General features: G+C 42.5%; 1 protein-coding gene across 8 annotated transcripts in view; it reads left to right on the top strand.

Annotated features, from left to right (window-relative positions):
* The window catches only part of SLC16A12 (solute carrier family 16 member 12), a 44275-nt gene that overhangs the window by 13699 nt on the left and 8487 nt on the right, over positions 1-22089 (top strand). For 6 of the 8 annotated variants that reach the window (XM_040562852.1, XM_040562855.1, XM_040562856.1 and 3 more), the window contains 4 exons: positions 16553-16748; positions 17585-17688; positions 18924-19067; positions 21326-21917. In XM_040562852.1, the coding sequence (XP_040418786.1) occupies positions 16654-16748; positions 17585-17688; positions 18924-19067; positions 21326-21917 (935 nt within the window). In that variant the 5' untranslated portion in view covers positions 16553-16653. Of the gene's footprint in view, positions 1-3443; positions 4090-4143; positions 4510-16552; positions 16749-17584; positions 17689-18923; positions 19068-21325; positions 21918-22089 lie in introns of those variants that run through there. The other 2 variants (XM_040562853.1, XM_040562849.1) reach the window with 2 other exon arrangements.

The following is a 22089-nucleotide window of genomic DNA, read 5'->3' as shown; positions in this document are numbered from 1 at the left end:
TGGATGTGACATTCCCATTTGAGTGTGCCGATCTTGTTACACTCCTCATTAGAAGCAGCTTTTCATTTTTTTTTAGAGAGAATTCTTTTTTTGTTTGTACTTTGTGTATTGCAGTTTTCCAGATGAGACCCTGTCAGTCTGGATAACAGACTGCTGCCCATCTCTTTTCACCGTGATCATGTCTTGTGCCATGTCCTGTGCTGCAATGTGTTACTGGAGAATTCTCTCCCTATTAGCTGTATCTGTTGGGCACCCAGCTTTCATGCAAGTCTCCCCTTAAATTATACTTTTTTTTTTTTTTTTTTAAAAAAAAAGGCTTTAAAGTTGCTCTATCTGATCTGCTTAATCTAACAAACCAAACCAACAATGCTTTTTCTGGATGAAGGCAATAGGCATTTGGGAAATTTCTTTATGAAGTATCCTCTGTCTGCTGATTCCCTTTTTCCCTCTTTACTACAGTTCTGAAATAGCATTTCTTTGATTAGTCTGAATGCTCCTTGGCGCAGCTATAGCATGATGTCAAAAGTAGCAAATCTGACGAGCAAAATTGCATCTATTTTTTGGAAGAAACTGGAAAAAGTGTTCCTGTGGGCAGACAGAATATCAGCATGGAAAGCGGCTGAGCTGGGTTAGCCTGCTGAAGCCAGCAGCGCTTCCCCTTGTGAAGGGACTGAGAACACCATGACCGGGTAATTTCTCTGCTTGAGATGTATTAGTGTTGTGTTCCAGTAACATCTAGGACTTTTTATAAAGGCAGTTTTCATTGTTGACTACAGAAATAGCATTTTGTTTCCTCATCTAAAACAATTCAGACTGTTTCTCTGTGCATCTGATGTTTAGGTCATGTTAAATACGACGTATTTGGGAAATGCAGCTGCCACGCAATAGAATGTGATCGTAGCAGAGAAATTGGCGCTGGATGAAGAATGTGCTGAATGCACCATCACAAAGGGCCCGCAAGTTCACTGCAGAAATACGCAATTTGTGTCATTACGTGCTGAAAGGGCCTGGCTTCCACCCTAAATATGTGAAAATCTCAACAGTCAAAGTGGGATGTAATTGGAGAACAATTGTTTTGGTAGTCTTGGTTTTCATTTTTGCAAATTGACACATGGCTGCTGTGTGAATTGGCAGAGCAGCGAGCTTTTGCAGCAGGGACATTCGTGTGCAGCCCAGCCAAGCAGCAAGCACTGTATTGCTGTGCCCCATTCATTGTTTTGATGCTGCACAGCACGGGGCCCAAGTGTTGAACAGCTACCATTTCTGTTTGCTTAGGCACCTGCATGAAGAGTGTGTGGGACAGCACAGCAAGGAGAGAACCGCTAATTGAGGATGTGTTGTAAATCCTCCCGTACCTGATCCACTGTGCTCTACTAGTCATGAAGGCAGCGTTTCGCCTTTTTCTTGTTTGTGGTTCATTCTATCGATGTCAATTTCGTTTAGCCTGATGGAGCAGCAGGGTGAAGAGAATAAACAGAAATATCCCACGCAGCTGGTTTATTCTTAATGAAGTTAATGGAGCTGAGATTAATCTTCTGGGAGCTGAAACCCACACAATATAATGAAGCCTGTTGCTTGTGGTGTGCACTACATAGAAACAGCCCACGCATGGCCGATATTAAAATGGCATGTCAGAGTTTCCAAACTCTGCTTTTTTGCCAGAAAAGGTGGGAGAATGAAATCTTTCACGTAAGAGCTCTTGCATGGGTATCTCAGGCATAACTGCAGAGGACTCTTATTGGGCAACTTGGCTGTTCTGTAGCTGGATGAGGAAATAAATTTTGGGAAACGTGTGTAACGGTTGTACATGGAGCTACTCAATTGCCAAACTCCTTGAAAATTAGGTGATGTTAATTTTATTGTTCCTAGAGAATGTAACAAGTAAATGACGTTGTCAATGTACAACTGCCTCCTGACAGTAAAGGACTATGCATCTTATACCGAGGCACTAACTAAAAGCTGTGTGGGAAAAATGAAATAAAGAGGATGTGCAGGTAGTGATAGTCAGAAAACATGTAAAAACAAGTGGGGTGTTTTAGGGTGCTTGTGAAGGAGGAAAATGAAATTTTCCTTCCACTTGAGGACTGATTTAAAAAAAAGTCTTTTTCTTCACGTGAATTTGGAAGTTTATAGTCATTTCAAGTTTATCTAATACAACCTAATTGAAATGCATGTGCAAGAGGAAAAATGATACAACAGTGCAGGATGTGGAGCGTGCAAGCTGAAAAGAGCTTTGCTCAGAAAGTAGGTTCATAGGCAGAAGATGCTAGCAATGTGTTTCCATATACAGGTGTTGTCTGACTGGAAAAGAAAACTTCTCTCAACTGAGCTAAGATATTAATTGAATTTTCCTTTAATGTTCGTTACTCATTTTTGACATGAGTTCAAGGTTATCCTTTCATTATTGTGCTGTCAATGATCTTAGAGTAAACCAAGAGTTCCTTGTAACAACTGTTCTTTGAGATACCCCAGGTTGCTCTTTCAGGTAACTCAGGAGATTGAGCATTAAATTATTAAAATTCTCTAACAGTTTATTCCTTAGATAGGGTAAATTTCCATTGTAAATAGAAGTTCTTTGAAAAAAAGTCACTTTTCATTTCACCTGGAATAGACTTTAAGCTTTTAAAGAATTTAATATCATCCTCTGTGTATCAAGAGAAAACATTTTTTTGGACATAACTTTTATTATCTGAGCATTCTTGAGCTATTTTTGTTTCTTATGTCATCCTGTATAATAAGCTGTTTAAAGTGAAACTGATCCCACTGAAAGGATTATCGATAATGGGATCTAGTTAAGGAACAATTACAAAGTTGGTTGGAATAAAAGGATAAAAGGATATCTGTTGAGGCCTCCTTTTAAATCTCTCGCCTTTTGGTTCCTGAGTTGTCACACATGTGGTGAGACTTTGACCAAACAGTACGCATGTGACTGTCCCATCTGAACAGCTAACAAATGCACGTCTTCGTCACGGCTCCTTGACCAGTAGTGTCAGAAGATGAGAGAGGATCCAGGATTATTATAATTATATTAATTTTCTTCTGACTCCTGTAGGAGAACACTACCAGCTTGGAAGCCCATACTTACATTTACAATCTTTGCTGGAGTTTTTTAGCCAGATGTTTGGTTTTGTAAACTTTCTATTGCGGTGGTTTCTGAGTAGCAGTTCAGGGTGCTGTGATATATGGCCTGCAGTTGGTCTATGGGGCCACGTTAAGCAGCAGAGCCTGCATAGTTCCCTTCTGAAATGTTTCCATTTGTGAGTTGCTGATAGGAGCGTTCGGGTGTTTTATGGGATCTCTGGCAGGCTGAGCTGTGGTTGTAAATGCTCTGCAGCTCTGACTGGGAGGACTGGGTTTAACAGGAAGAAGAGTTGGAGCTTTTTTTATCAATTCTTTTGTGACTGGTTCTTAGATACATTTCTAGTTTTTTTTGTTGTTGTTGTTAGATAGCATGGTCTTTCTCTCTCTCTTTTCCCTTTTCAAGTCCTTTAAAGTTTTGCCATTTATGGGCTCTCTTATCGTCGCTGTCTAACACATAACGAGATAACTCCCCAATGTCTTGTCTTGCTGCTCCATATGCTCTGTTTTCCTCTGTTGTAGTTACGTGTGCCTTTTCAGTGTAGCCGTTGAAGAGCAAAGAAAAACACGGTATGATCTGGGGAAACTGGTTTCCTGTTTCTCTGTGTACTGTCTCATTCCTCCTAATGTAACTCAACCTTCTTTTCTGTAATGTTCCAGTCCTCCCTGTTTACAGGTTGGTTTTCGTGCCAGAGGCACCCTTGGGTTCTTTGTTGCAGAGCTGCCTCTCACTTACCTCGTCCTTGGTTTCTATGTATGAGTTACGCCAATCCCTTGCTTCGTGTGGTTGGCTATTTTTTTTTTCAAGCATTTTCTCCAGTTAACGCATAAGTTCCTTAAGTGTGAGCATAGGCGTGTTTGTCAGAAAAATTACTCAAATATTCTGCTTGCTGCCAGTTTGGTGTATGTATGGAGCTGAGAGGTTGCAAGCTGAGGAGCTGTACAGGAACATCAGAGAAAAATGAAAATATAAATCAGATATCCAGCTATTTTAAAAGCTACAGAGCAAAGGTAAAACATTTGTAATGAAACAGCAAGTTTTTTTCATGTTTTGCTCACCAAAACAAAACAACAAAAAGCCCACATTCTATATGAAGAGCGATGTCCCTTAACATAACACTGGGAAACTGTAGATTTGGGCTGCAATAACAATTAGCAGAATTACACCCTTAAGTAGCATGGAAAGTTCTTGCTGGTTGTTCCTGAAAATGAGGTAATTGAGCGGTTGCACCAATATGTGCTCGGCAAAGGCACTTTCCTTGCAGCTTTAAAGATTTCCTAAGAGCTAAAATAAGCTTTTGGATCTAGTTGAAGTACAGCTTGGTGAGGCTAAATGGAAGACAGAGCATGAAGAATGTGCTGATCTGCTCAAGATGTGTCAGTTGTTTGTTAACTTCCAGTGTGTGATTTCACTAAGACAAACTGTTACTTGTGAGTAGATGCATGTTTTCACGATGTGCATGTAGCAGAATATGTTCTTCCAGGTCAGAGATAACACTTTCTTTTTTTTTATAGCAAAGTGTTTTTTTGATGTTTTTTTTCTCTTGACCTCCATTCATTTCCCTTTCACTGTAGCATTTGATGTTTCCTTCCCAGCTTAGTAGCTGCTGTGTTGTCATTTTCTGAAGTTTTCTACCCTTTTTTAAAAGGTGTAGAGTGTGTGCTGTGATTTTATCCTCGTGGCAGATAGGGCTCTGGCTACCCTTAGACTGGTTAAGAAGCCTAGGGTTTCCAGATAATCTTAGAAAAATAATTTATAACTGCTCTCAACTGAAGTGATCTATGCGTGAAACATTTTGTCTGCTATTAAAATGGGGAAGGCCTCCAGAGTAAATATTTCTGCCTATATGGCATCAGATGCTGATAGCACATACGACTGAAGGAGAAAAATTCTAATATTACGGAGGGAATTTTTAGGCAAATAGAACGCACGTTTTCCAGTAAGATTGGCCAAGATGCGAGAGTTCATGTCACTGTTCTCATTACTTTTCAAATGAAAATTCGTATGGTGTTATTAATAAATGATGATGATTGTTTTGCTTTTTTTCTCATTCAAAATGCGACAATTCAAGTTTTTCTGTACTCTCTGCTGACTTTTGTAGACGACATATCATCTCTGACTTAAAGGATTGTAAATTGTTGTCTCTGCTGCTGTTTCCCATAGCATCTGTGTGTGTTTGTTTTACTTCCCATGCGTTTACAATCGAGATTTAACTTGTGTTTGTTTCTCAGCACTAACTAGCTTGCTGCATGAGAAGTTATAGCCAAAAATGTCAGCTGTTATGTGAATCAAAATTGTGCATGCTGGAGATGGAAAATTTACTGTTACGTGATTTATTCATCCCCTATGTTAGTGTAGGTGCTCTCGTTGTTCTCTGCTCTTATACTGCTGCTAGCTTTAAAAAATGACACTTGGTGCTATTCCTGCCACTGGTGGTATTCCCAACACTTTCTAACGAGACAGGTTGGCTGAGGAGCCCCGTGTTTCAGAGCACCAATCTGCTAGTCACAGCTGATCTTTCAGCTAATGTATTGTTGCCCATAGCTTCTCCCAAACTGTGTTCCTGCTATTGTAATTTCCTTCAAGAGCGAGGAAAAGTAAGCAAATTTTGCCTGATCCTATGTGCGGTTTGTTCATGCGCAGAGGTAGCCTGCAGTGTTTCCCATGTTTTCTTTCACGAGCAAGGAGACAGAGTGGTTACTCTACAGCATTCTGGTGTGGGAACAAATCGTTTAAATTGTGCTTGTCAGACCAACGTATGTCTCATGTGATTTGTGGTCTGTCAGTCAGACTGAGAAGGCTGAAGACTTCCAGCATCACATCCTGACACCGCTCCAGACTCAGAAATGGGCCTTCTCAGATGGGATCCTCACTGTTTGTCCTGCTTTGTGCCTGAGGACTCGTTAAAGCCATTCATGTAAAAGATTTATTATACCAATATCTGTATACAGATTTTTTTTTGTCTTCATACCTTTGACTGTAAATTGCCCCAAATGTGAAGTTAAGCAGAAAAGTGTGAGGTGAAGCTCAGGCCTGACTTTGACACTTTAAAAAGCCATCAATTCATGGTCTTAGAAGTCCTTAGAATAAAACTTGATGTGCGTTGCCTGGTTGTGTATTTTGAAATGTGTATATTTGACTCTTTCATGCACTTCCTCATGTTCATATTCACAGAACCACAGAATGGCTTGGGTTGGAGTGGGACCTCAAAGATCATCTAGTTTCAACCCCCCTGCATGATATATAGTGTGTATATATTGTGCATGATACTGCTCTCAGTTGCATTTAGGTGATTTAATGTTGATTAGAAACAGCCCATTACAGTATATAACCATATATACCATATATATGTATATCCTGTATTAGAGATTTTCTTCCATTACTGCTGGGAATTATAGTAACATACCATAGTATATACAGTAATTATATAGTATGATTATTAAAAATAAAAACCAGGGGCTTTGGGATTAAAATTGTTAGTTTTACAAGGCTCATGGTTTCAGCTGTAAGCCTCCCAAGAAAAATAATGGTCATGGTGACAGTTTTTCGTGTCATATGGTGTGTATTGTCCAGTAGAAGAGCACATATGGCATTAACTATCCTAATAGGTTTCTTTTGAAACATAAGCTTGTGTGAATGAAAGGAAATAGCCTGCCTTGCCTTTTCATGCCTGATTAGTTTTTGCAAATAAGTCTTGCATATTGAGGAAAAGAAAACAAATTGACGTTAATAGCAGCCCTAGAACATCAGATAAATAGAGGCAATCTTCTGGATAGCTCGTTCTGTAGGTGCGGGATTTGGTTTCTAAAATGTTCTCTGCCTTTCCATTAGAAAGCAATTCAGTAAGACTGGCATCTGCAAATTAACAGTGCAGACTATTTTTTTGGTGTGAGTTACTGTCTTTTTTTATTAAAAAATAAATAAAAAAAAGCTACTCAGGCTCTGAGCACTAAAAGAACAGGACAGAAAGGTATTTCTGCTTAAGTTAAGTACAGCTCCTCATTTCACTAAAACCCAGACATGCACCTCAAGGGCATTACAAACCAAATTAGTTTTTCACAGCTTGAATAAGGCTCTTCCATAAACACAAAGGCTGAAAGGATGACAACTGTGAAAGAGCTCAAAATACATTTTCTGTAAGTTTATCACCGAGATTTCTAGGTGAGGGCATATCAGTCTCCGCAGCCCTGCTGACTGCTTTTCTGGCTGCCTCTCTGTCGAGGAGTGCTCGAGGGCTGGGCTGCAGCTTTCCCAAGCAGAGCATTTGCCAGCACCTTCCCAGGCTGTGCCATCCCCACCAGGGACCTACGCGGGGTGGCCTTGGTGCTTCCCCTCCAGGTGCGTGCAGGAAGCCGTGTTCTCATCTTGTGCCTGGGCACTGCTGAGTGCCATCAGCATCCTAATTTTCTCCAGAGGGATCCGAGAAGCATTTGTTTGGTACCTCCCTCCTTCACCAGGACATCTCCAGCTAATCCAAAGAGGATTTTTGGATCCCTCTCACCCAAGTGTAGAATCCAGTGTGCAGCATCAGTAAAAAATGGCGAGAGCAACACTTTCCCCAAACTGACTGCAGCAGTCTGGGAAAAAAATGTCCCAATCCCACATGTTTGTGGCAGCTCTGCAGTGGTGTCCTTTCTCAGGACAAGATTTTCTTGAAGGTGGAAAAATTAATATACCAGATATGGGAAAAATGTCAGCTGAAGGCCACTTTGAATAAAAAGCCTTTTCAGCATTTCCCAACAGTTATCGTCATATCTTAATATTTATTCAAAGATATAATGGTATACTGTTAAGTGCCTGATCCAGAGAAGTGCACTTCTGATTTCTCAGACTGATAGGGATGACTCAAAGCGATTGGAGTATCACATAGTTAAAAATGTAACCGTAAATAAGAAAGCTAGATAAAATATTTAGTTGCCTTGTCACATTTAATGACACCTTAACGATCTTAAAAGGAGGAGATAAACGCCATGTAATTATAAATCAATAAATGTGTAAGTAATTCTGTAAACAAACAAAAACCTTCCACAACCATTACCTACCCACCATGTGTTAAAAATAATTATAGGAAATAAATATGAGGAAAGCATAGGGGAATGATTAGCATCAGAGAATTCTGCCGCTATCTGATGCTCCCCATGTGTCCTCAGCAGCCCCTCAACACCAAAACTTCCATGAGTTTGTTGCAGAAGTTTTGTGCGACTGCAGTTGTGCAGTAGGGATTGATCCTTTCCTACCCAAAAGGCTTCCTGATATTTTTTGTAATGAATTTTGGCTATTCTCACTTATTTGCGGGAAGCGGAGAAAAGGATGTGAAAATGGAGACAGTGCTGGCAACCTTCCCCCCCAGCAGTGGAGTTGTTGGCTATCAGTTAGCCAATTAGTAGAGCTCTTCTTTCAGCAAGAAAGTATATGTTTTCTGGAACATGCATGACCACAGCCTTGCTACAGGTGTGTGCTGCTGAGTTTTCTCAGCTCCTGCCCCTTTTTTGCACTGCTGCATTCATGTGTGCCCCTCTCTGGCATCTCCTTTCTCTACCAGCTTTTCAGCATCCCTTTGCTTTCCTTGTTGCTTTTCCTGTGCCCACACCTGGGCTTCAATCAGTCTGTCCTCTTCGGCAGCAATCTGTCTCCCCTATATGCAGAAACTCAAGCAAATGAGCTGTGTCTGCTGATCAGCATCCTGAGAGATGGGAGTTAATAAGCTGCACTCTCACACAATCCATCTTCTCTATCTTGATACGTTTTGGATGGTGGGCAAGTTCTAGCAGATGTTCGTATGATGCCTAGCACCGTGACACCTGCTTCCTGATCAGAAGTCTCAAAGTTCTACCAGAGTACAAGTATGTTATCAATGTTGCTCTTAATTGATATCATAGGGAACTTCCCTACCCCTTCCCCCCAAGAAAAAAAAATAAAAATTGAAAAGGTGTTAAAGATGTGCAGAGTAGAGTATCCAGATTGATTCAGGTACATTGTAGGTAGATATCTGGAAAAAGAGTGAAGCACTTATTGCAATCTGCATAGTAAGCCTCTTGTCTTAACGTGGTGGCATCAATTAGAAGTCAGGTTGTTGGGTGGTGGTGTTGTTGTTGCTTTAATTTGTTTTATTATGTTTGCTTTGTTTCTGGTATAATTCCCTAAATGAACTCTCAGGTGAGTGGTAACCATTTGTAGCACTGCTGGGGAGGTACTGAAGTTGTGAAGATTTACTGGGAAGCCGAATGTGTGCCTAGTTTTTATAAATACCCATAATCATCAAAATTTCTGTCTTCCACAAAGAAAATTTCAATGGAGCAGTCTATCAGTCTTACCAGGCAAGCACTAGCTTTGGCTTTATCTGAAGATTGGACAGAGCCACCTTTAAGCAGAGACGAAAGCTGAGGCTATAGATCAGCAGCCTTGAGATGCTCAATGGAGCTATTTTTATTGAGGAATACGGGGTTGGAGGGGACCTCTCGGGTCATTTTGAAACAAGTCAAAGTCATAATCGTGCAATTCTTGATAAATAGCCTCAGCTGAAGTCAAAACAAGCTGTTCTTTTCCAGTTAAATAGCTGACCTAGGGTGCAGAATGGGACAGGTCTTTATTGGAAAAAAATACTAGATTAGAAATAACCTTTGAATCCTAAGAGCTGTACCAAATTAAAGAGCATTTACTTCCCCTGTATTTAAGAACAGCGTGGAGTTTAGCTGGCTGCCACACCGCTGACTGAAGTGCCTACCATGGTATGCAGCTGCTAGGGGGGAAAAAAGGCAAAAGGAGGCTGAAGAAGTGCCATTTCCTACACTATGCAGTTGACACTTGTGCAGCTGTCAGCATCTTCGGGGCTCCTATCAAATACTGTGTCCCCTTTGAATGTGCTCCACTGTGTTTGGTGACGTGTAGGAAATGAGGTAAGGGGCTGGCAAGCCTGTGTTGGGGGGACAGACGGACGGACAACGTTGTTCAGTGGGGAAAGGGGGGTCTGGCCTCAGCAATATTTAACCTTACACATCTCGTTGTCCATTGTACATGCTCTGTGGCAATGTTTCTCGCTGTTCTTAAACATTTTTCTTTTTTTTTTCCCCCTCTCCCATCCTTTGTTGCACCTTCTGTGCCCTTTCTGTTCTTCTTCAGTTGTAGTTCTTTTCTTCTGTTTTTATTTATTTATTTATTTTTATTAAAGGTGCAGCAGTTGGAGAAAAAGGAACAGAAAATGAGAAAATTAAAGCAAGAGGTTAACATATATAAACGTAGCAAAAGCCTACAAATAATGCTTGGTACAATCTTAAGGATAAATAAGAAATACAGTAAAACTGTCCTAGCGAGCTATGTAAATAGGGTGAATATAGGAAAATATTAAAACTGTCCTGGAGCTCGGTGAATAGGGTAAATGTAGCAAACATCCACAGTTCCATTACCTTTCAGTCTAAGCATTAATGGATTTTCTCCAGCTGTGCCTCGGCCGCTTTATACTTGTTCTTCATAAAATTCGTCTGCACGAATGTTCTCCAAGTGACTTTGAAAGCTGTGTATGTTGCTGTTCACAAGAAAAACAGAGTTTAAATTCCTTTGTGTGAATAAATCTGCTCTGGAAGTGCGTCCTGGCATTCATACGCAGACTGGCACAAGTTTCTCAGGCCCAGCTCAACCATCATTACTGTGAAGGCAGTGAGTGGCACCTACAGAGTATGTATATTTATGCATTTCAATTTTACATTGATCCAGAAAGAAAATTCTTGTGTTATGCGCGTTTCTGTAGTGCCAAACAGGTAAGAATTTGTTGAATCCTATGCTTATTTATGCTGGTATTTAGATTTGAGCCAACTCCTTTGGGATAAACTACAAAAATCCTTTTGTGCAGTTCTGAAAGGAATTGCAAAGTCATCTTAACGTGCAGCTGTTTTAACTTTGTGTAGCCAGGCTGGTGCGGAGGAGCAGAAAGCAGCGGTGGTGAGAGCCCAGGCTGGGCACAGGGGCTGCGTGCTCCCGCTGTGGGCACTCTGCCAGCGTGCCTGCTTTTTCGTCTGGATTCGTTGCCTGCTCAAAACAACGCGTTTTCCGAGAGCCTGCAGGCTGTGCAGCAGGTTAGGTGGTGGTTCTTGAGGTGACGGTGATGCCCAGGTACATCAGTGCTGCAAGTCACGCAGCTTGACCCCAAACAGACGAGCACAAACGCACCCGGTGCTCCTTGGAGCAGCGATGCTTCCTTGCTCACATCGCCTTCATTTCGTGCTGTAGCAACACCGTTATTCAGCAAGTTTGTTTAAAAAAGGTCTTTGCAGTGGCAGGAGCGGTGGGCGGAGGGGGCAGTGAAGGCTTTGCTGTCTGCTCCCATGTTATAGAGGTCAGCAGCAGCTGGCTCTGCGCAGGGCAGTTGCTAGGCTGCCGTGGATTTCTGCGCTCCTTTCCCTTGCAGGAGGCACCACGTGGCGAGGTGCAGGATTAACCTGGTACTTTCTCAGTAGCTTCGCCCACTCCTTTCTGCTGCTGGCTGAGCAGGCAGGGCAGGGGAGATGCTCTCAGGGGGAGAGCATCTAATGCTCCTAGCATCTAATGCGCCTAGTGCATTAATGTCGGAAGCAGTCACTGCTCTGTGAGCTGCCAGGGTAACTGGGGCTTCCTTAGGTATCAGCAGGATTGGTTGCCACCTTCACCCTGCTGCTGCCTTCTGTGAACCCATGGCAAAGCGTATTTATTTAGTGCTCGACTGAGCATTACCTGACAAAGGGTGCAAACAAATAGAGCTCTTTCATGAGCTTTTCTTTTGACCCTGCTTTCTTCAGCTAGATCAAGCAGCAGGAGCTTTTATGTGCGGATGAGGTGTGTTATAAGAGCAGCCAGGACTGCAAGTGGGGATCAGGCCTTATAGTGCTAAAGGTTGAACAGATAGATAATTCGGGTCTTATGCTGCACCAGAAAGCTTGAGGAAAGATGCAGCACTAGAGTGAACTAAGGTAGGGTTGGGAAGGGAGGAGAACATGGTTCCCCAGATAAAGTATGTGCAGAGTCTGCAATCTGTACTGTCCATGGTATAGAAACTTAGAAAACAGCGTCAGGGTGTGAGCCAGTGAAGTTTTCTAACCTGGGCATAAATCTGTTAGAATGCCATACTAAGTGCTTATTAGGCACGCACAGCGAGAAAGCAGGTGATTATTTAACTTAACAGCTTAGCTATTAGTTCTGTGGTATGACAGGCACAATACTCCCTGAAGGGAGCGTGAAGTCAAGGAGACGGTTTGCACAGGTCCTGCTGTGGGAAGGTTGGGTGGCCTGTTGTTGTGTTTGCCAGGCAACTCCTATAATGGCATTGTTTTCAGCTGCTGGTAGCCTCGTTAAATGTTTGCTGTTCACGTGTGTGTGTTAGCAGGCAGGGATCTCTGAAAATAACAGCAAGTGATCATGTAACCAAATACCTAATCAATATTTGCTTAGCCTGATATGTCATCAAATTCTTCACAAGTGCGCTAACATACAGCAAAAATGCTAACTGGGGTCTCAGACCCTTTTGAAGCTTGCCTGGGAAGCTGGATCAGGGACCTAGGCTGGGGACCAAGCACCCTGCTCTTGCTGTACGTGCATTAAAAATAGGTAGGGCTTTCCATTTCGAGACTGTTGAATCCTCTGAAAGATTGTGTGTATATTTCTACTTTATTACAACATACTTAATAAATCAGGGTTATTGTTATCTCATCTGACATTTCTGGAACTTCCTCTTCCACCCTTAATAACCAGAATTTGAAATACAATTTTCATCCCTCCAGGAGGGGCAGCAAAATATATTGCTCAGATCCAAAATAAGAATCCCTGCCTTGCCAAGATACTACAAAAGTGCTGCAGAGGTATGTCTGAATCGCATAGGATCCCTCTGTGGTGTATAATGTGCTTATTGCAAACTCCACCAAACTGCAGTACTTGTGATTGCCAGCAAAACTTCAAGCAAAATCACTGGCACTTTATCAGTGTGTTGTTAATTCAGGCAGCTGACATGGATTGTCATGGGCTATTCTATAACCCAGGCATTTGAACGTAACATATTAAACCTGTAATAAATCCATCTTTGAGGCCCCTAGTGTTGGATGCAAAGTGTGGTTGCTGCTTGGTACTTGCTGTGCTTGTTCAAATGAATTTGTCAGGGTGATGTTGCAATTGGAGGCTTCGTTGCCAAACCAGGGTATAATCTGTCTGTGACACTCTGGCTTCATGCTAGATTGGGTATCTGCGTTTCTTGTGGCTAGGTTAGAAGCAGGTATCTATGAAAGTGTTGAATGTTGTTTTCCATCTGCATAGACAGGGAGACAGGGATGTGGTTGTTGTTTGCATCAAATTGTACTGTTTTTTTATGCCCTGGTCGTTTACTGATCCAGAATGAAGAATCGTGTAATGACACAGCCTTCACCATCAGACAGTTGCTGCTTGGAGCTATGCAGACAGGGATGCAGAATTGACCCTATTAGTTAAAAAATCAAGAATGAGTCATTAGTTCAAGTCAGCGCACTCCAAAAGTAAAGTACACCCTGCAAAATTGTGTCATATGGGTGGATTCAGCACTTAGGATGTATGGTCTGCTCACAAATCTGCGGTGTGTGCTGGAGGGCAAATACAAAATGTGGGCATCAGGTAGCAAGTCCATGGATGTGTCCTCTGTATCATGTGCCTGGAATCCTGTAACCTTTGATTGCACGCTTTTTCAGCTTCCCTAATGGTCTTTTAACACAAATTTTTTGAATAATACTATACTTCCTTGCCTACACACATACTTTCTTATCTTACTGCATTAGCCCGTCTGGTTTACCTTTCCTCCTCTATTTGTCTGTGCGCTTCCTCAAGGCAGAGCGTGTTTTATTTGTGTCAGATTTTGTTTCAGAACATAGTGAGGAAGAAGTGTGTGGATATGCACTGGTCCGTGTAGTGCTGTTTGTTTGTCTTGAAGCAAATAGGTAAAGTCAAAAAATGGACTTTATACTTCAAGGAAAAAGTCACAAGGCTTGTGAGGAGGTCAGTGATGTCGTCTGGATCATGTGGACATCTGCAAAGGCTGCTTAGAAAGCTATGTCAGCTACATAGGCAAATTTTGCTACATGTTGGAAAGTTGTGTCAGAAAATGAAAGCTGTCCCGTCTCCACTCTGAAAGCAATCGAGCACCTTGAAGATGTAGTTTTGACATCTTAAACTCATTTGGATCTCCTTTGCTTTGTGTGTTTTATTCTTATCAGCTGTGGGAATGAACTTGTAAAGCCGGGACCCTTTACAGTCACTTAAGAGCATGCATGAGATACCAGGTTTTGAGCTGCTTACAAAAGCTGTGATAGTTGCAACTGTGAACTCGTTTGATCTTTCTGAGCTGCTGTGACCATTGCTACCTGATCCAAACTGTGGCCATGTCAGATGTCCCATTTGAGATGTGACCTATCCTTTCTATAAAGAGTGAAGCACTTACATGATCAGGCAGAGTGGAGCAATGTGTATCTTGCCAGAGCCATGGAAGTGATGAGTAAACTGGTCATTAGAGATTTTCTTTTTATCATAAGTGAGCTCTCTTCTAATTCATTAGTGCGTGTTATATAGGGATAGTACTTCAGGCTGCAATGAAGATCCCTATTGTGCTAGACACCATATAAATACAGAGAATACAAACCTTGCAAAAACCTTATTACACTGTTTAACTTACAATGAAACAGATGTTTGGGACAATAGAGGAGAAGAGTATAATAAAAACTGCATTAGTGCATGTTCTAATGCTTATAGTTGGCATAGTTTTGGTCTCTGAATCATTAAAAGCTTTATACAAATATTTACTTGTAAATAAATATTAGCAAAGCCTATTATACAAAGACAAAATAGGACTTCTTTCCAAGTAGTATACAAGATTTTTGGCCTCAAGTAAAATAAGTGAGAGCTTACCGTCTGAGGAGCACACAGGCACAAATAAATGGTACTTGAGGAATACACGAAGACCTGGCTATGTTTAATGGTGGTCTTTTCTGCTTATGGGACTGGATGGTAATTTCGTATAATTTTGCTATCTTTTGTGTTTTTTTTATCCACTGATATTTTTCAGGGGTACTATTTCAAGCATACCTTCACTGCTCAGAAGTGTTGACAAACACACACGTCATTGTGAGGCTACAAATGGTTCAGGTGCCTCATACTACAGTCCTTTTGGACTTAACTTCTTCCTTTGAAAACTGCATGTAGTTTTTCTGCTCTTAACATTTGTAGACTGACTTACCTTATCCTATAGCTCTTGATTATGCCTTGTGCGATCAGCTTTGAAAGCCAAGAGGGTAGATTAGGACAAAGCTTCTTACTCTTTTTAAATCAGAAGACTACCAAACCTTTTTAAAAAAATTAAAAAGACTCCAGTGATCCTCCTGTACAGCATTGTTTCAGGGTATCATTTATAGCCTAGAAGAAATGAAGCTCAGCTGTGGGTTTTTTGTGTGTTTTTGTTGTTTGTTTGCTTGCTTGCTTTTTTTTGGCATTTCTGTTTTCTCCCAGTTTGTTCACTTCTAAGTTTGGCAATGTGTGTACATTTTTTTTCCCAATAATTTTGTAAGCTTTTTGCAATGCACCTTCTGATATTTTGGGGGAAGGCAGCTTGTGAATACTTCTCAAAGGCTCACCTGTGGTGATATTTAGGGCCAGCTCTGGGTAACCTTTCTGGTTTGGGTCAGAGAGCTGTGTTCTACTCTGATTTTTACAAGGAATATTCACTTTTCATACAAAGGTGAATTCTTTTTATATGAATCATAGAATCATAGAATATCCAAAGTTGGAAGGGACCCATAACGATCATCAAGTCCAACTCCTGGCACCACACAGGTCTACCCAAAAATTTTAGACCACATGACTAAGTACACAGTCCAAACACTTCTTAAACTCTGACAGACTTGGTGCATTGACTGTTTCCCTGGGGAGCCTGTTCCAGTGTGTGACCACCCTCTCAGTGAAGAACCTCTTCCTGATGTGTAGCCTAAACCTCCCCTGCCGCAGCTTGACACCATTCCCATGGGTCCTATCACTGGTGATTAAGGAGAATAGATCGGTGAATTCCACATTGTATTCCCTTAAAAGTGAATTTTGCACTAAACTGTGTACCGGGAAGTATAGCTGCTTTGAACAGAGACTGCAGTTTAAAATAAAGTCCAGGCCAGGGACTAGTGTGTGCTGGTGGAGCCCCACTGAACGTAACTGAGCTGCAGTGGCGGGCGCCAGCAAAGTGAGTTGGCTGTACATGCTGTGACATCTGTGGGGAAAAGCCTGTCGTGGTAGGATGCAACTGCTGAGGAAATTACCCTGAGGAAAGGGATACCAGACACGGGGACAAATTCTGGTGACGTGGTCTTGCTTCTCACACATTTCAGTACACTGTGTTTGAAAGGAAAGCCTCACCTTTATGTACCAAAGCCGCACTTCCTAGCCAGGCAGTGTGGTTTCACAGCTCCGTACCCTGACCCCTGTCTACCTGTTTTTCTTCCCTTTCTGCAGATGGCGAGCAGCCCACGGGCCGGGCTGCCCCAGCGAGCAGCGGTGGCAGGAGCCAGCCCCAGGCCCTGAGGTGGGGAAGAGGAGCGTCACCGCACCGCGCCATGGCCCCGCGCAGTGGCCCACCTGATGGCGGCTGGGGCTGGATGATCGTTGCCGGCTGCTTCCTGGTCACCATCTGTACCAGGGCCGTGACGAGGTAAAGGGGCTGCTGCTTGTCTCTCCGTCTTGCTGTGGCACTACCCCTTTCTTTTTTCCCCTCAGAAATATTTCTCAAAAATGGAAAGAAGAGGAATAGACCACTGCCTTGCACAAACACGATGTATGTGTTTGGGGTGAGATGGCTTCCACAGCTGCTGCTGGGCCGCTTTGTTGTCAGCTGGAGACAGAGGAGCCTGGTTCCTGTGAACGTGGATGTTAAGCTGAGAGACAGGCACCCTGGGGAGGGAGCGGCACTGGCACAGCATCTTCTTGGACAGTCAATATAATATAAATGCAGTGTTTCCTACTAAAAAAAATGCATATTTTAAAATAAAGCTGCCAGGTTTAAGGATCTGAAGTCTAGGATCTTGGGATAAATAGCACAGAAGTGGCATGCAAATGTCGACACAGTGTAATCTCTCTCAATTAGTTAAATCTATCTGAATTAGGTTCTAAATCAGCCTGATTCCCCTGTTAGGATCATAGCTGGACGCCATTTTGTGATTCCATTGTTGCCAGTGCAAAGCAAGGATTCTTCCCTGGTTGAATCACACTAACCAAAGTGCTTTATATAAAGTACTGTTGGGATTACTAAACTTGCATGTGCCATTTGATGTTTTGTCTCATGTATTAATTATCTTCATTTCCAATACCCTTTTGCAACTGTTTAAAAATGTCCATCCAGCTGGGATCTAGACAAACCACAGATTTAATTTTCCTGGGAGCTGGAGAAGACCTTCAAGCAGGTTCTCTTTATTGCTGAAGAATGAGACTGCTTTCTGTGAGGCAAATATCCCAGGTTTAACAGATTGTTGTTCATGTTGTCTTTCCTAGGTGCATCTCAATTTTTTTTGTGGAGTTCCAGGCATATTTTGGGCAGGATTATGCCAGAACAGCTTGGATCCACTCCATTGTCGACTGTGCCACGATGCTCTGTGGTGTGTATTACACTTTGACGACAAGTGTGACTGCTTTTTCTTCAGCTCCATCTGGTTTTGGCACACCCATCAGCCAGTGGAGTAGGCTGGGAAACATGGTTGCTGCGGACTCTCTGGGGTCTGGTATAACCAAGCTGCTTCCCTCAGCATAGTTGGGCAGGAAGGGAGTGTCTTCATACTACAGAAAAGAAACAGAATTTTGTTTTGTCAAATGATCTAAGTTTCCAGAAATGTACTTTTGTCAAGGTCTAGTGGGACAAGTTGTGTTTGAGAGCTGCTAACTGAGCACGTGTTTCTGTTGCCTATTGATTGGAATCATATTTGAGAGTTAGCACAGTCTGTACTTCTAGCCTTCGAATCGTGTCACATTATCATCATTTTAGCAGACTTGTATTTACAAATATTCTTTTCCCTTAAAAAGAAGTTCTGTGCTACTAAGAATAGTATGTATCAATTCAGCAACTGTATTAAAGTTTCTTATGGGTTTACTTCAAAATTATACAATTAGGTGAAAATTCAGGCTTTAATCCTGCCATACAGGGGTTAATCCATGAGAATAGCCATGAGGGCATAGGGACACAGCCGAATTGAGACATAGCATCTCTTCTGCATCAGCCAGGTTATATCTTGAAAAAAGATAGATGAGGATAAGCTTGTCCTGGCATTGCAGGTAGCAGAGAAGGAGAGGGCTGGTGATGACACCCCCTGGTAGAGGCAGGGTGACCTGGGAACAGTTATTGTAGGAAAAAGTTCAGGACAGGTTTGGTGGCTCTGGAGATGGTCCAAATGATGCGAGACCTCTTACACCTAAGTCTGGCACAGAGCAAGCAGGAAGGACGCCTGAAGTTTCTGAAGTCTGAAGAGCAGATCGCATGTTGGGGAAGGTCTCTGCAGTTGTAAGAATGGAGTAAAGAACAGCGTGGGCCGTATCCGGTTGTTGCTGTGGCCTCTCTTGACCCTGAAAACTTCAGAATAGCTGTGTCCCGTAATGACTTTGATCTGCTGAAAAAGCTACTGTAAACTTTAGTTTTATCCTGACTTTCAGGAAAATAATTTTAGAAGGTTTTTGATTCTCACACCATTCTGATAGGAAGGGATGCTGAAAGACCACCCTGCATTGCTGTGATCACCACTTTCCCCTGCTTGCCTGCTGCGTTCTTTCCCTTGATGTTAGTTGCAATGAACTATGTCTGAGGACTTGCTATTAACTACCAGCTTTATTTGTTTCTTTGAAGCCCCACTTGGGAGTTTAATCAGTAATCATGTATCCTGCCAAGTTGGTATCATGCTAGGAGGGCTGCTTGCATCTACTGGACTAATTTTGAGCTCCTTCGCCGCCAGCCTGGAACATCTCTACTTATCATTAGGAGTCCTTACAGGTAGGAGGCACTCAGCTCCTTTGGTCCAGTCAGGAAAACGACACAGGAATGTTAAAAAATGATAGTCTTTCCTTTAAAGAGTGGTGATCTCTTCTCCATGTCATATTGCCACAGCAGTGGTCAGTAGAGATACTGAGGCTTGTTCCCCTCATTGTAAAAAAAGGGGCTCTTGCTGCAGTCAGTGGGTCTTGTACAGCCCAAATATTGCATGCTGCAAAAGCATCTCTTTAACGTTGTTAGAGAGAAGACTATGGGAAAAAGCTGTGAAATTATGGGAGGTCAGGAAAGACGTCTGCTGCAGGAGATACACACAAAATTTTCTCTTTCGCCTGTGATTTGTGAGGATTTTGTTATGGTAGTGGTTCTAGAGTGCCCCCAAATATTTGCATATTAAAAAATGAAATTTAAATCAAAACAAAAGGACTAGGTGGGCAGAGTAGCCCTGGGTGAATACCTAGTACCTCAGTTGTGGACTTTATTTTTATCTGCATTATATTCCCTTTGAAAAGCGAACACATCCCTGGCTGATAGTATTGTTGTAGCAGCTCCTCCATTTGCGTTCAGGTATGTTGATAGCAGATATTTTTGCTCTGTCCAATTATCCCGTGTTTGCTGTGAACTGAGGAACGTTAGTGGTGCCTATGGTCACACTGACATTCCTTCATTATTAATACTGACCTGGTAGCCACGGTGATATAAGCCCTTGTACTTGGTCCCCTGCTGTTTAGTAAGGAGGTGGCGGAATTACTGCAGTTCACATGCTGCCAACAGCTTATTTAAAAAAAAAATCTGTATTATAGTGCATGTAGCTCCTTCATTACAATGTTAATCTGTTGACAAATGTGTTCATAACGAATAAAAAGGTTCCTTGTAATTCAAAAGGGCTGTGCCACATACCACCCTAATGCTGCTGAGGCTTCCTTAGTGAAAACCACAACGAATATTGGGGTGGAAAAGCAATTGCACTTTGTAGATGGGGCTGTAAAGAGTCCATTCTGCGAGCAGTTAACTTCTAGTCTGTAGGGAGTGATTAATGTAGAGATAACTGTTGGTAAATGCTAGTGGTGATGCTCCAACCCAGAGAGGAGGTAGGAACATAACTGACAAAGGTCCATAAAAATGCAGGACTTGAAACTGAAGAGTGAGGCAGAGATGAGAAGGGGGACTGACAATAGGTAGCAGAGCTCACCCTAGAAGGTGTGGAAATATTTTCAGTCACAAACTTTGCATTTCCACTTTTCACTGGACATTTTTGGCTTTTGGGGACCTATTTCTCCTGCCAACTCATTCAAAATACTTGCCACAGCTGCTCTGCCGTCTCCTTCCCTTGCCCCCTCTAATCCACTTAGCGCAGCGCCTGCCCAGCACAGAGGAGGCCTTTGAGGAGAACCTTGCAAGCCGGTTATGGCACAGGTGATTACCTCCCTGGCTGGCAAGTTCTGCCAGAAGCCATGGGGACCCTTTTAACCCGAATGTAGGATGTGTTCCAAAACCCTAGTCAGGAACACGTTTCAGTGTCTGATTCAGAAATGCATGTTTTAGTATCGGTGCACGTATTTGATGGTTAAAATCTCTCTGGTTTCTGCAGCAGAGACCACAGTCTCTTCCAAGAGATGGATTTTATTTGTCTGCTGACTTGGACGTGGCTTTGTCTTTTGAGGCTTTTTTCCCCTCTGTACCTTTACCCAGGGATTTATAAATGCTCAGGACTCCAACCAGCTGCTGCATTGAGTTAGTTTAGCTGACTAAAACATGTTTAGTGCAGGATATCAGTGACAGAGTCTAACTCCTTGTGCTGCCTTTGAGACCTGAAAATTAATGGTTGGGTTTGCAGTAGACTGAAACACAAAGCATTGCCTCACCAGACCAGTGTGCCCCACACCGGTGTCTGTGCAGGCTCTGGGATGAGACCTCATCTGGTATCCATGAGTCCTCATCTGGTATCCAGGAAAAACTGACATGCTGTTTTTCTGATATTCATTGATAGTCCTTGTTCTTGTTGTTAAATGCACCCCATCACTCCTTTCTGAGCCTTGTTATCATAGATTTATAATGATCCATTAGATTTGTCGAGTCAGTGACCCTGATGGTGGAAGAAGGGAATCATCCTGGTTTCTTTCCACACTGTGACTGGGCTGCATGTCAGGAAGAGCTTCCTATTCATTGGTGCTGATGAAAGTAGGCTGTGTGGTTTAATTTAATGTGTTCCATATGTCGTGCTCAGAATTAAGCCATCTGCACTGTGCTTTCTCTTCTAGGACTTGGGTTTGCACTCTGTTATTCTCCAGCTATCGCGATGGTGGGCAAATATTTCAACAAGCGGAAAGCGTTGGCTTATGGGATAGCCATGTCTGGAAGCGGAATTGGTACCTTCATCCTGGCCCCCGTGGTCCAACTCCTAATTGAGCAGTTTTCCTGGCGTGGGGCATTACTCATCCTGGGAGGTTTTGTTCTAAACCTCTGCGTCTGTGGTGCCTTGATGCGGCCTATCGCCCTTAAGGAGGACCGTAAAACTGCTCCGGGGCTTCTTGAACAGGAGTATGTCCCTGAAGCTCAGAAACAAGACCTAAAGCGAATGTCCATCTGTTCACCTTTAATCAAAGCATGGTCGCATGAGTGTTTATGCTACTGTTCATGGAAGGAATATGACTTTTTGCTGATGCCAGGCTTCATGGTGCTAGCAGTGTCAGTTTTATTTATGGCGTATGGCTGCAGCCCTCTCTTTGTCTACTTAGTGCCTTATGCCTTGAGCGTTGGAGTGAGCCATCACCAGGCTGCCTTCCTCATGTCCATACTTGGTGTCATTGATATCATTGGTAACATCACCTTTGGATGGCTAACAGACAGAAGGTAATGGCGTACGGCTAAGGAAATGCAAGCTTTATCCGATGGGAGGCTAGATCCAAGTGGGGTGTAATGCACGTAAAAGTTAACATTATCGATGTTGTCTGTAGCACCTGTCACTTTTCCAGAAAAACAACGAACAATCAAACTTTCAGAAACGCTTGCTGTTTAATGGTTT

Source organism: Cygnus olor, chromosome 7, assembly GCF_009769625.2.
Source record: "Cygnus olor isolate bCygOlo1 chromosome 7, bCygOlo1.pri.v2, whole genome shotgun sequence".
NCBI lineage: Eukaryota > Metazoa > Chordata > Aves > Anseriformes > Anatidae > Cygnus > Cygnus olor.
The sequence above is the reverse complement of the archived record's forward strand: the minus strand, read 5'-3'. Positions and strand labels throughout refer to the sequence as shown.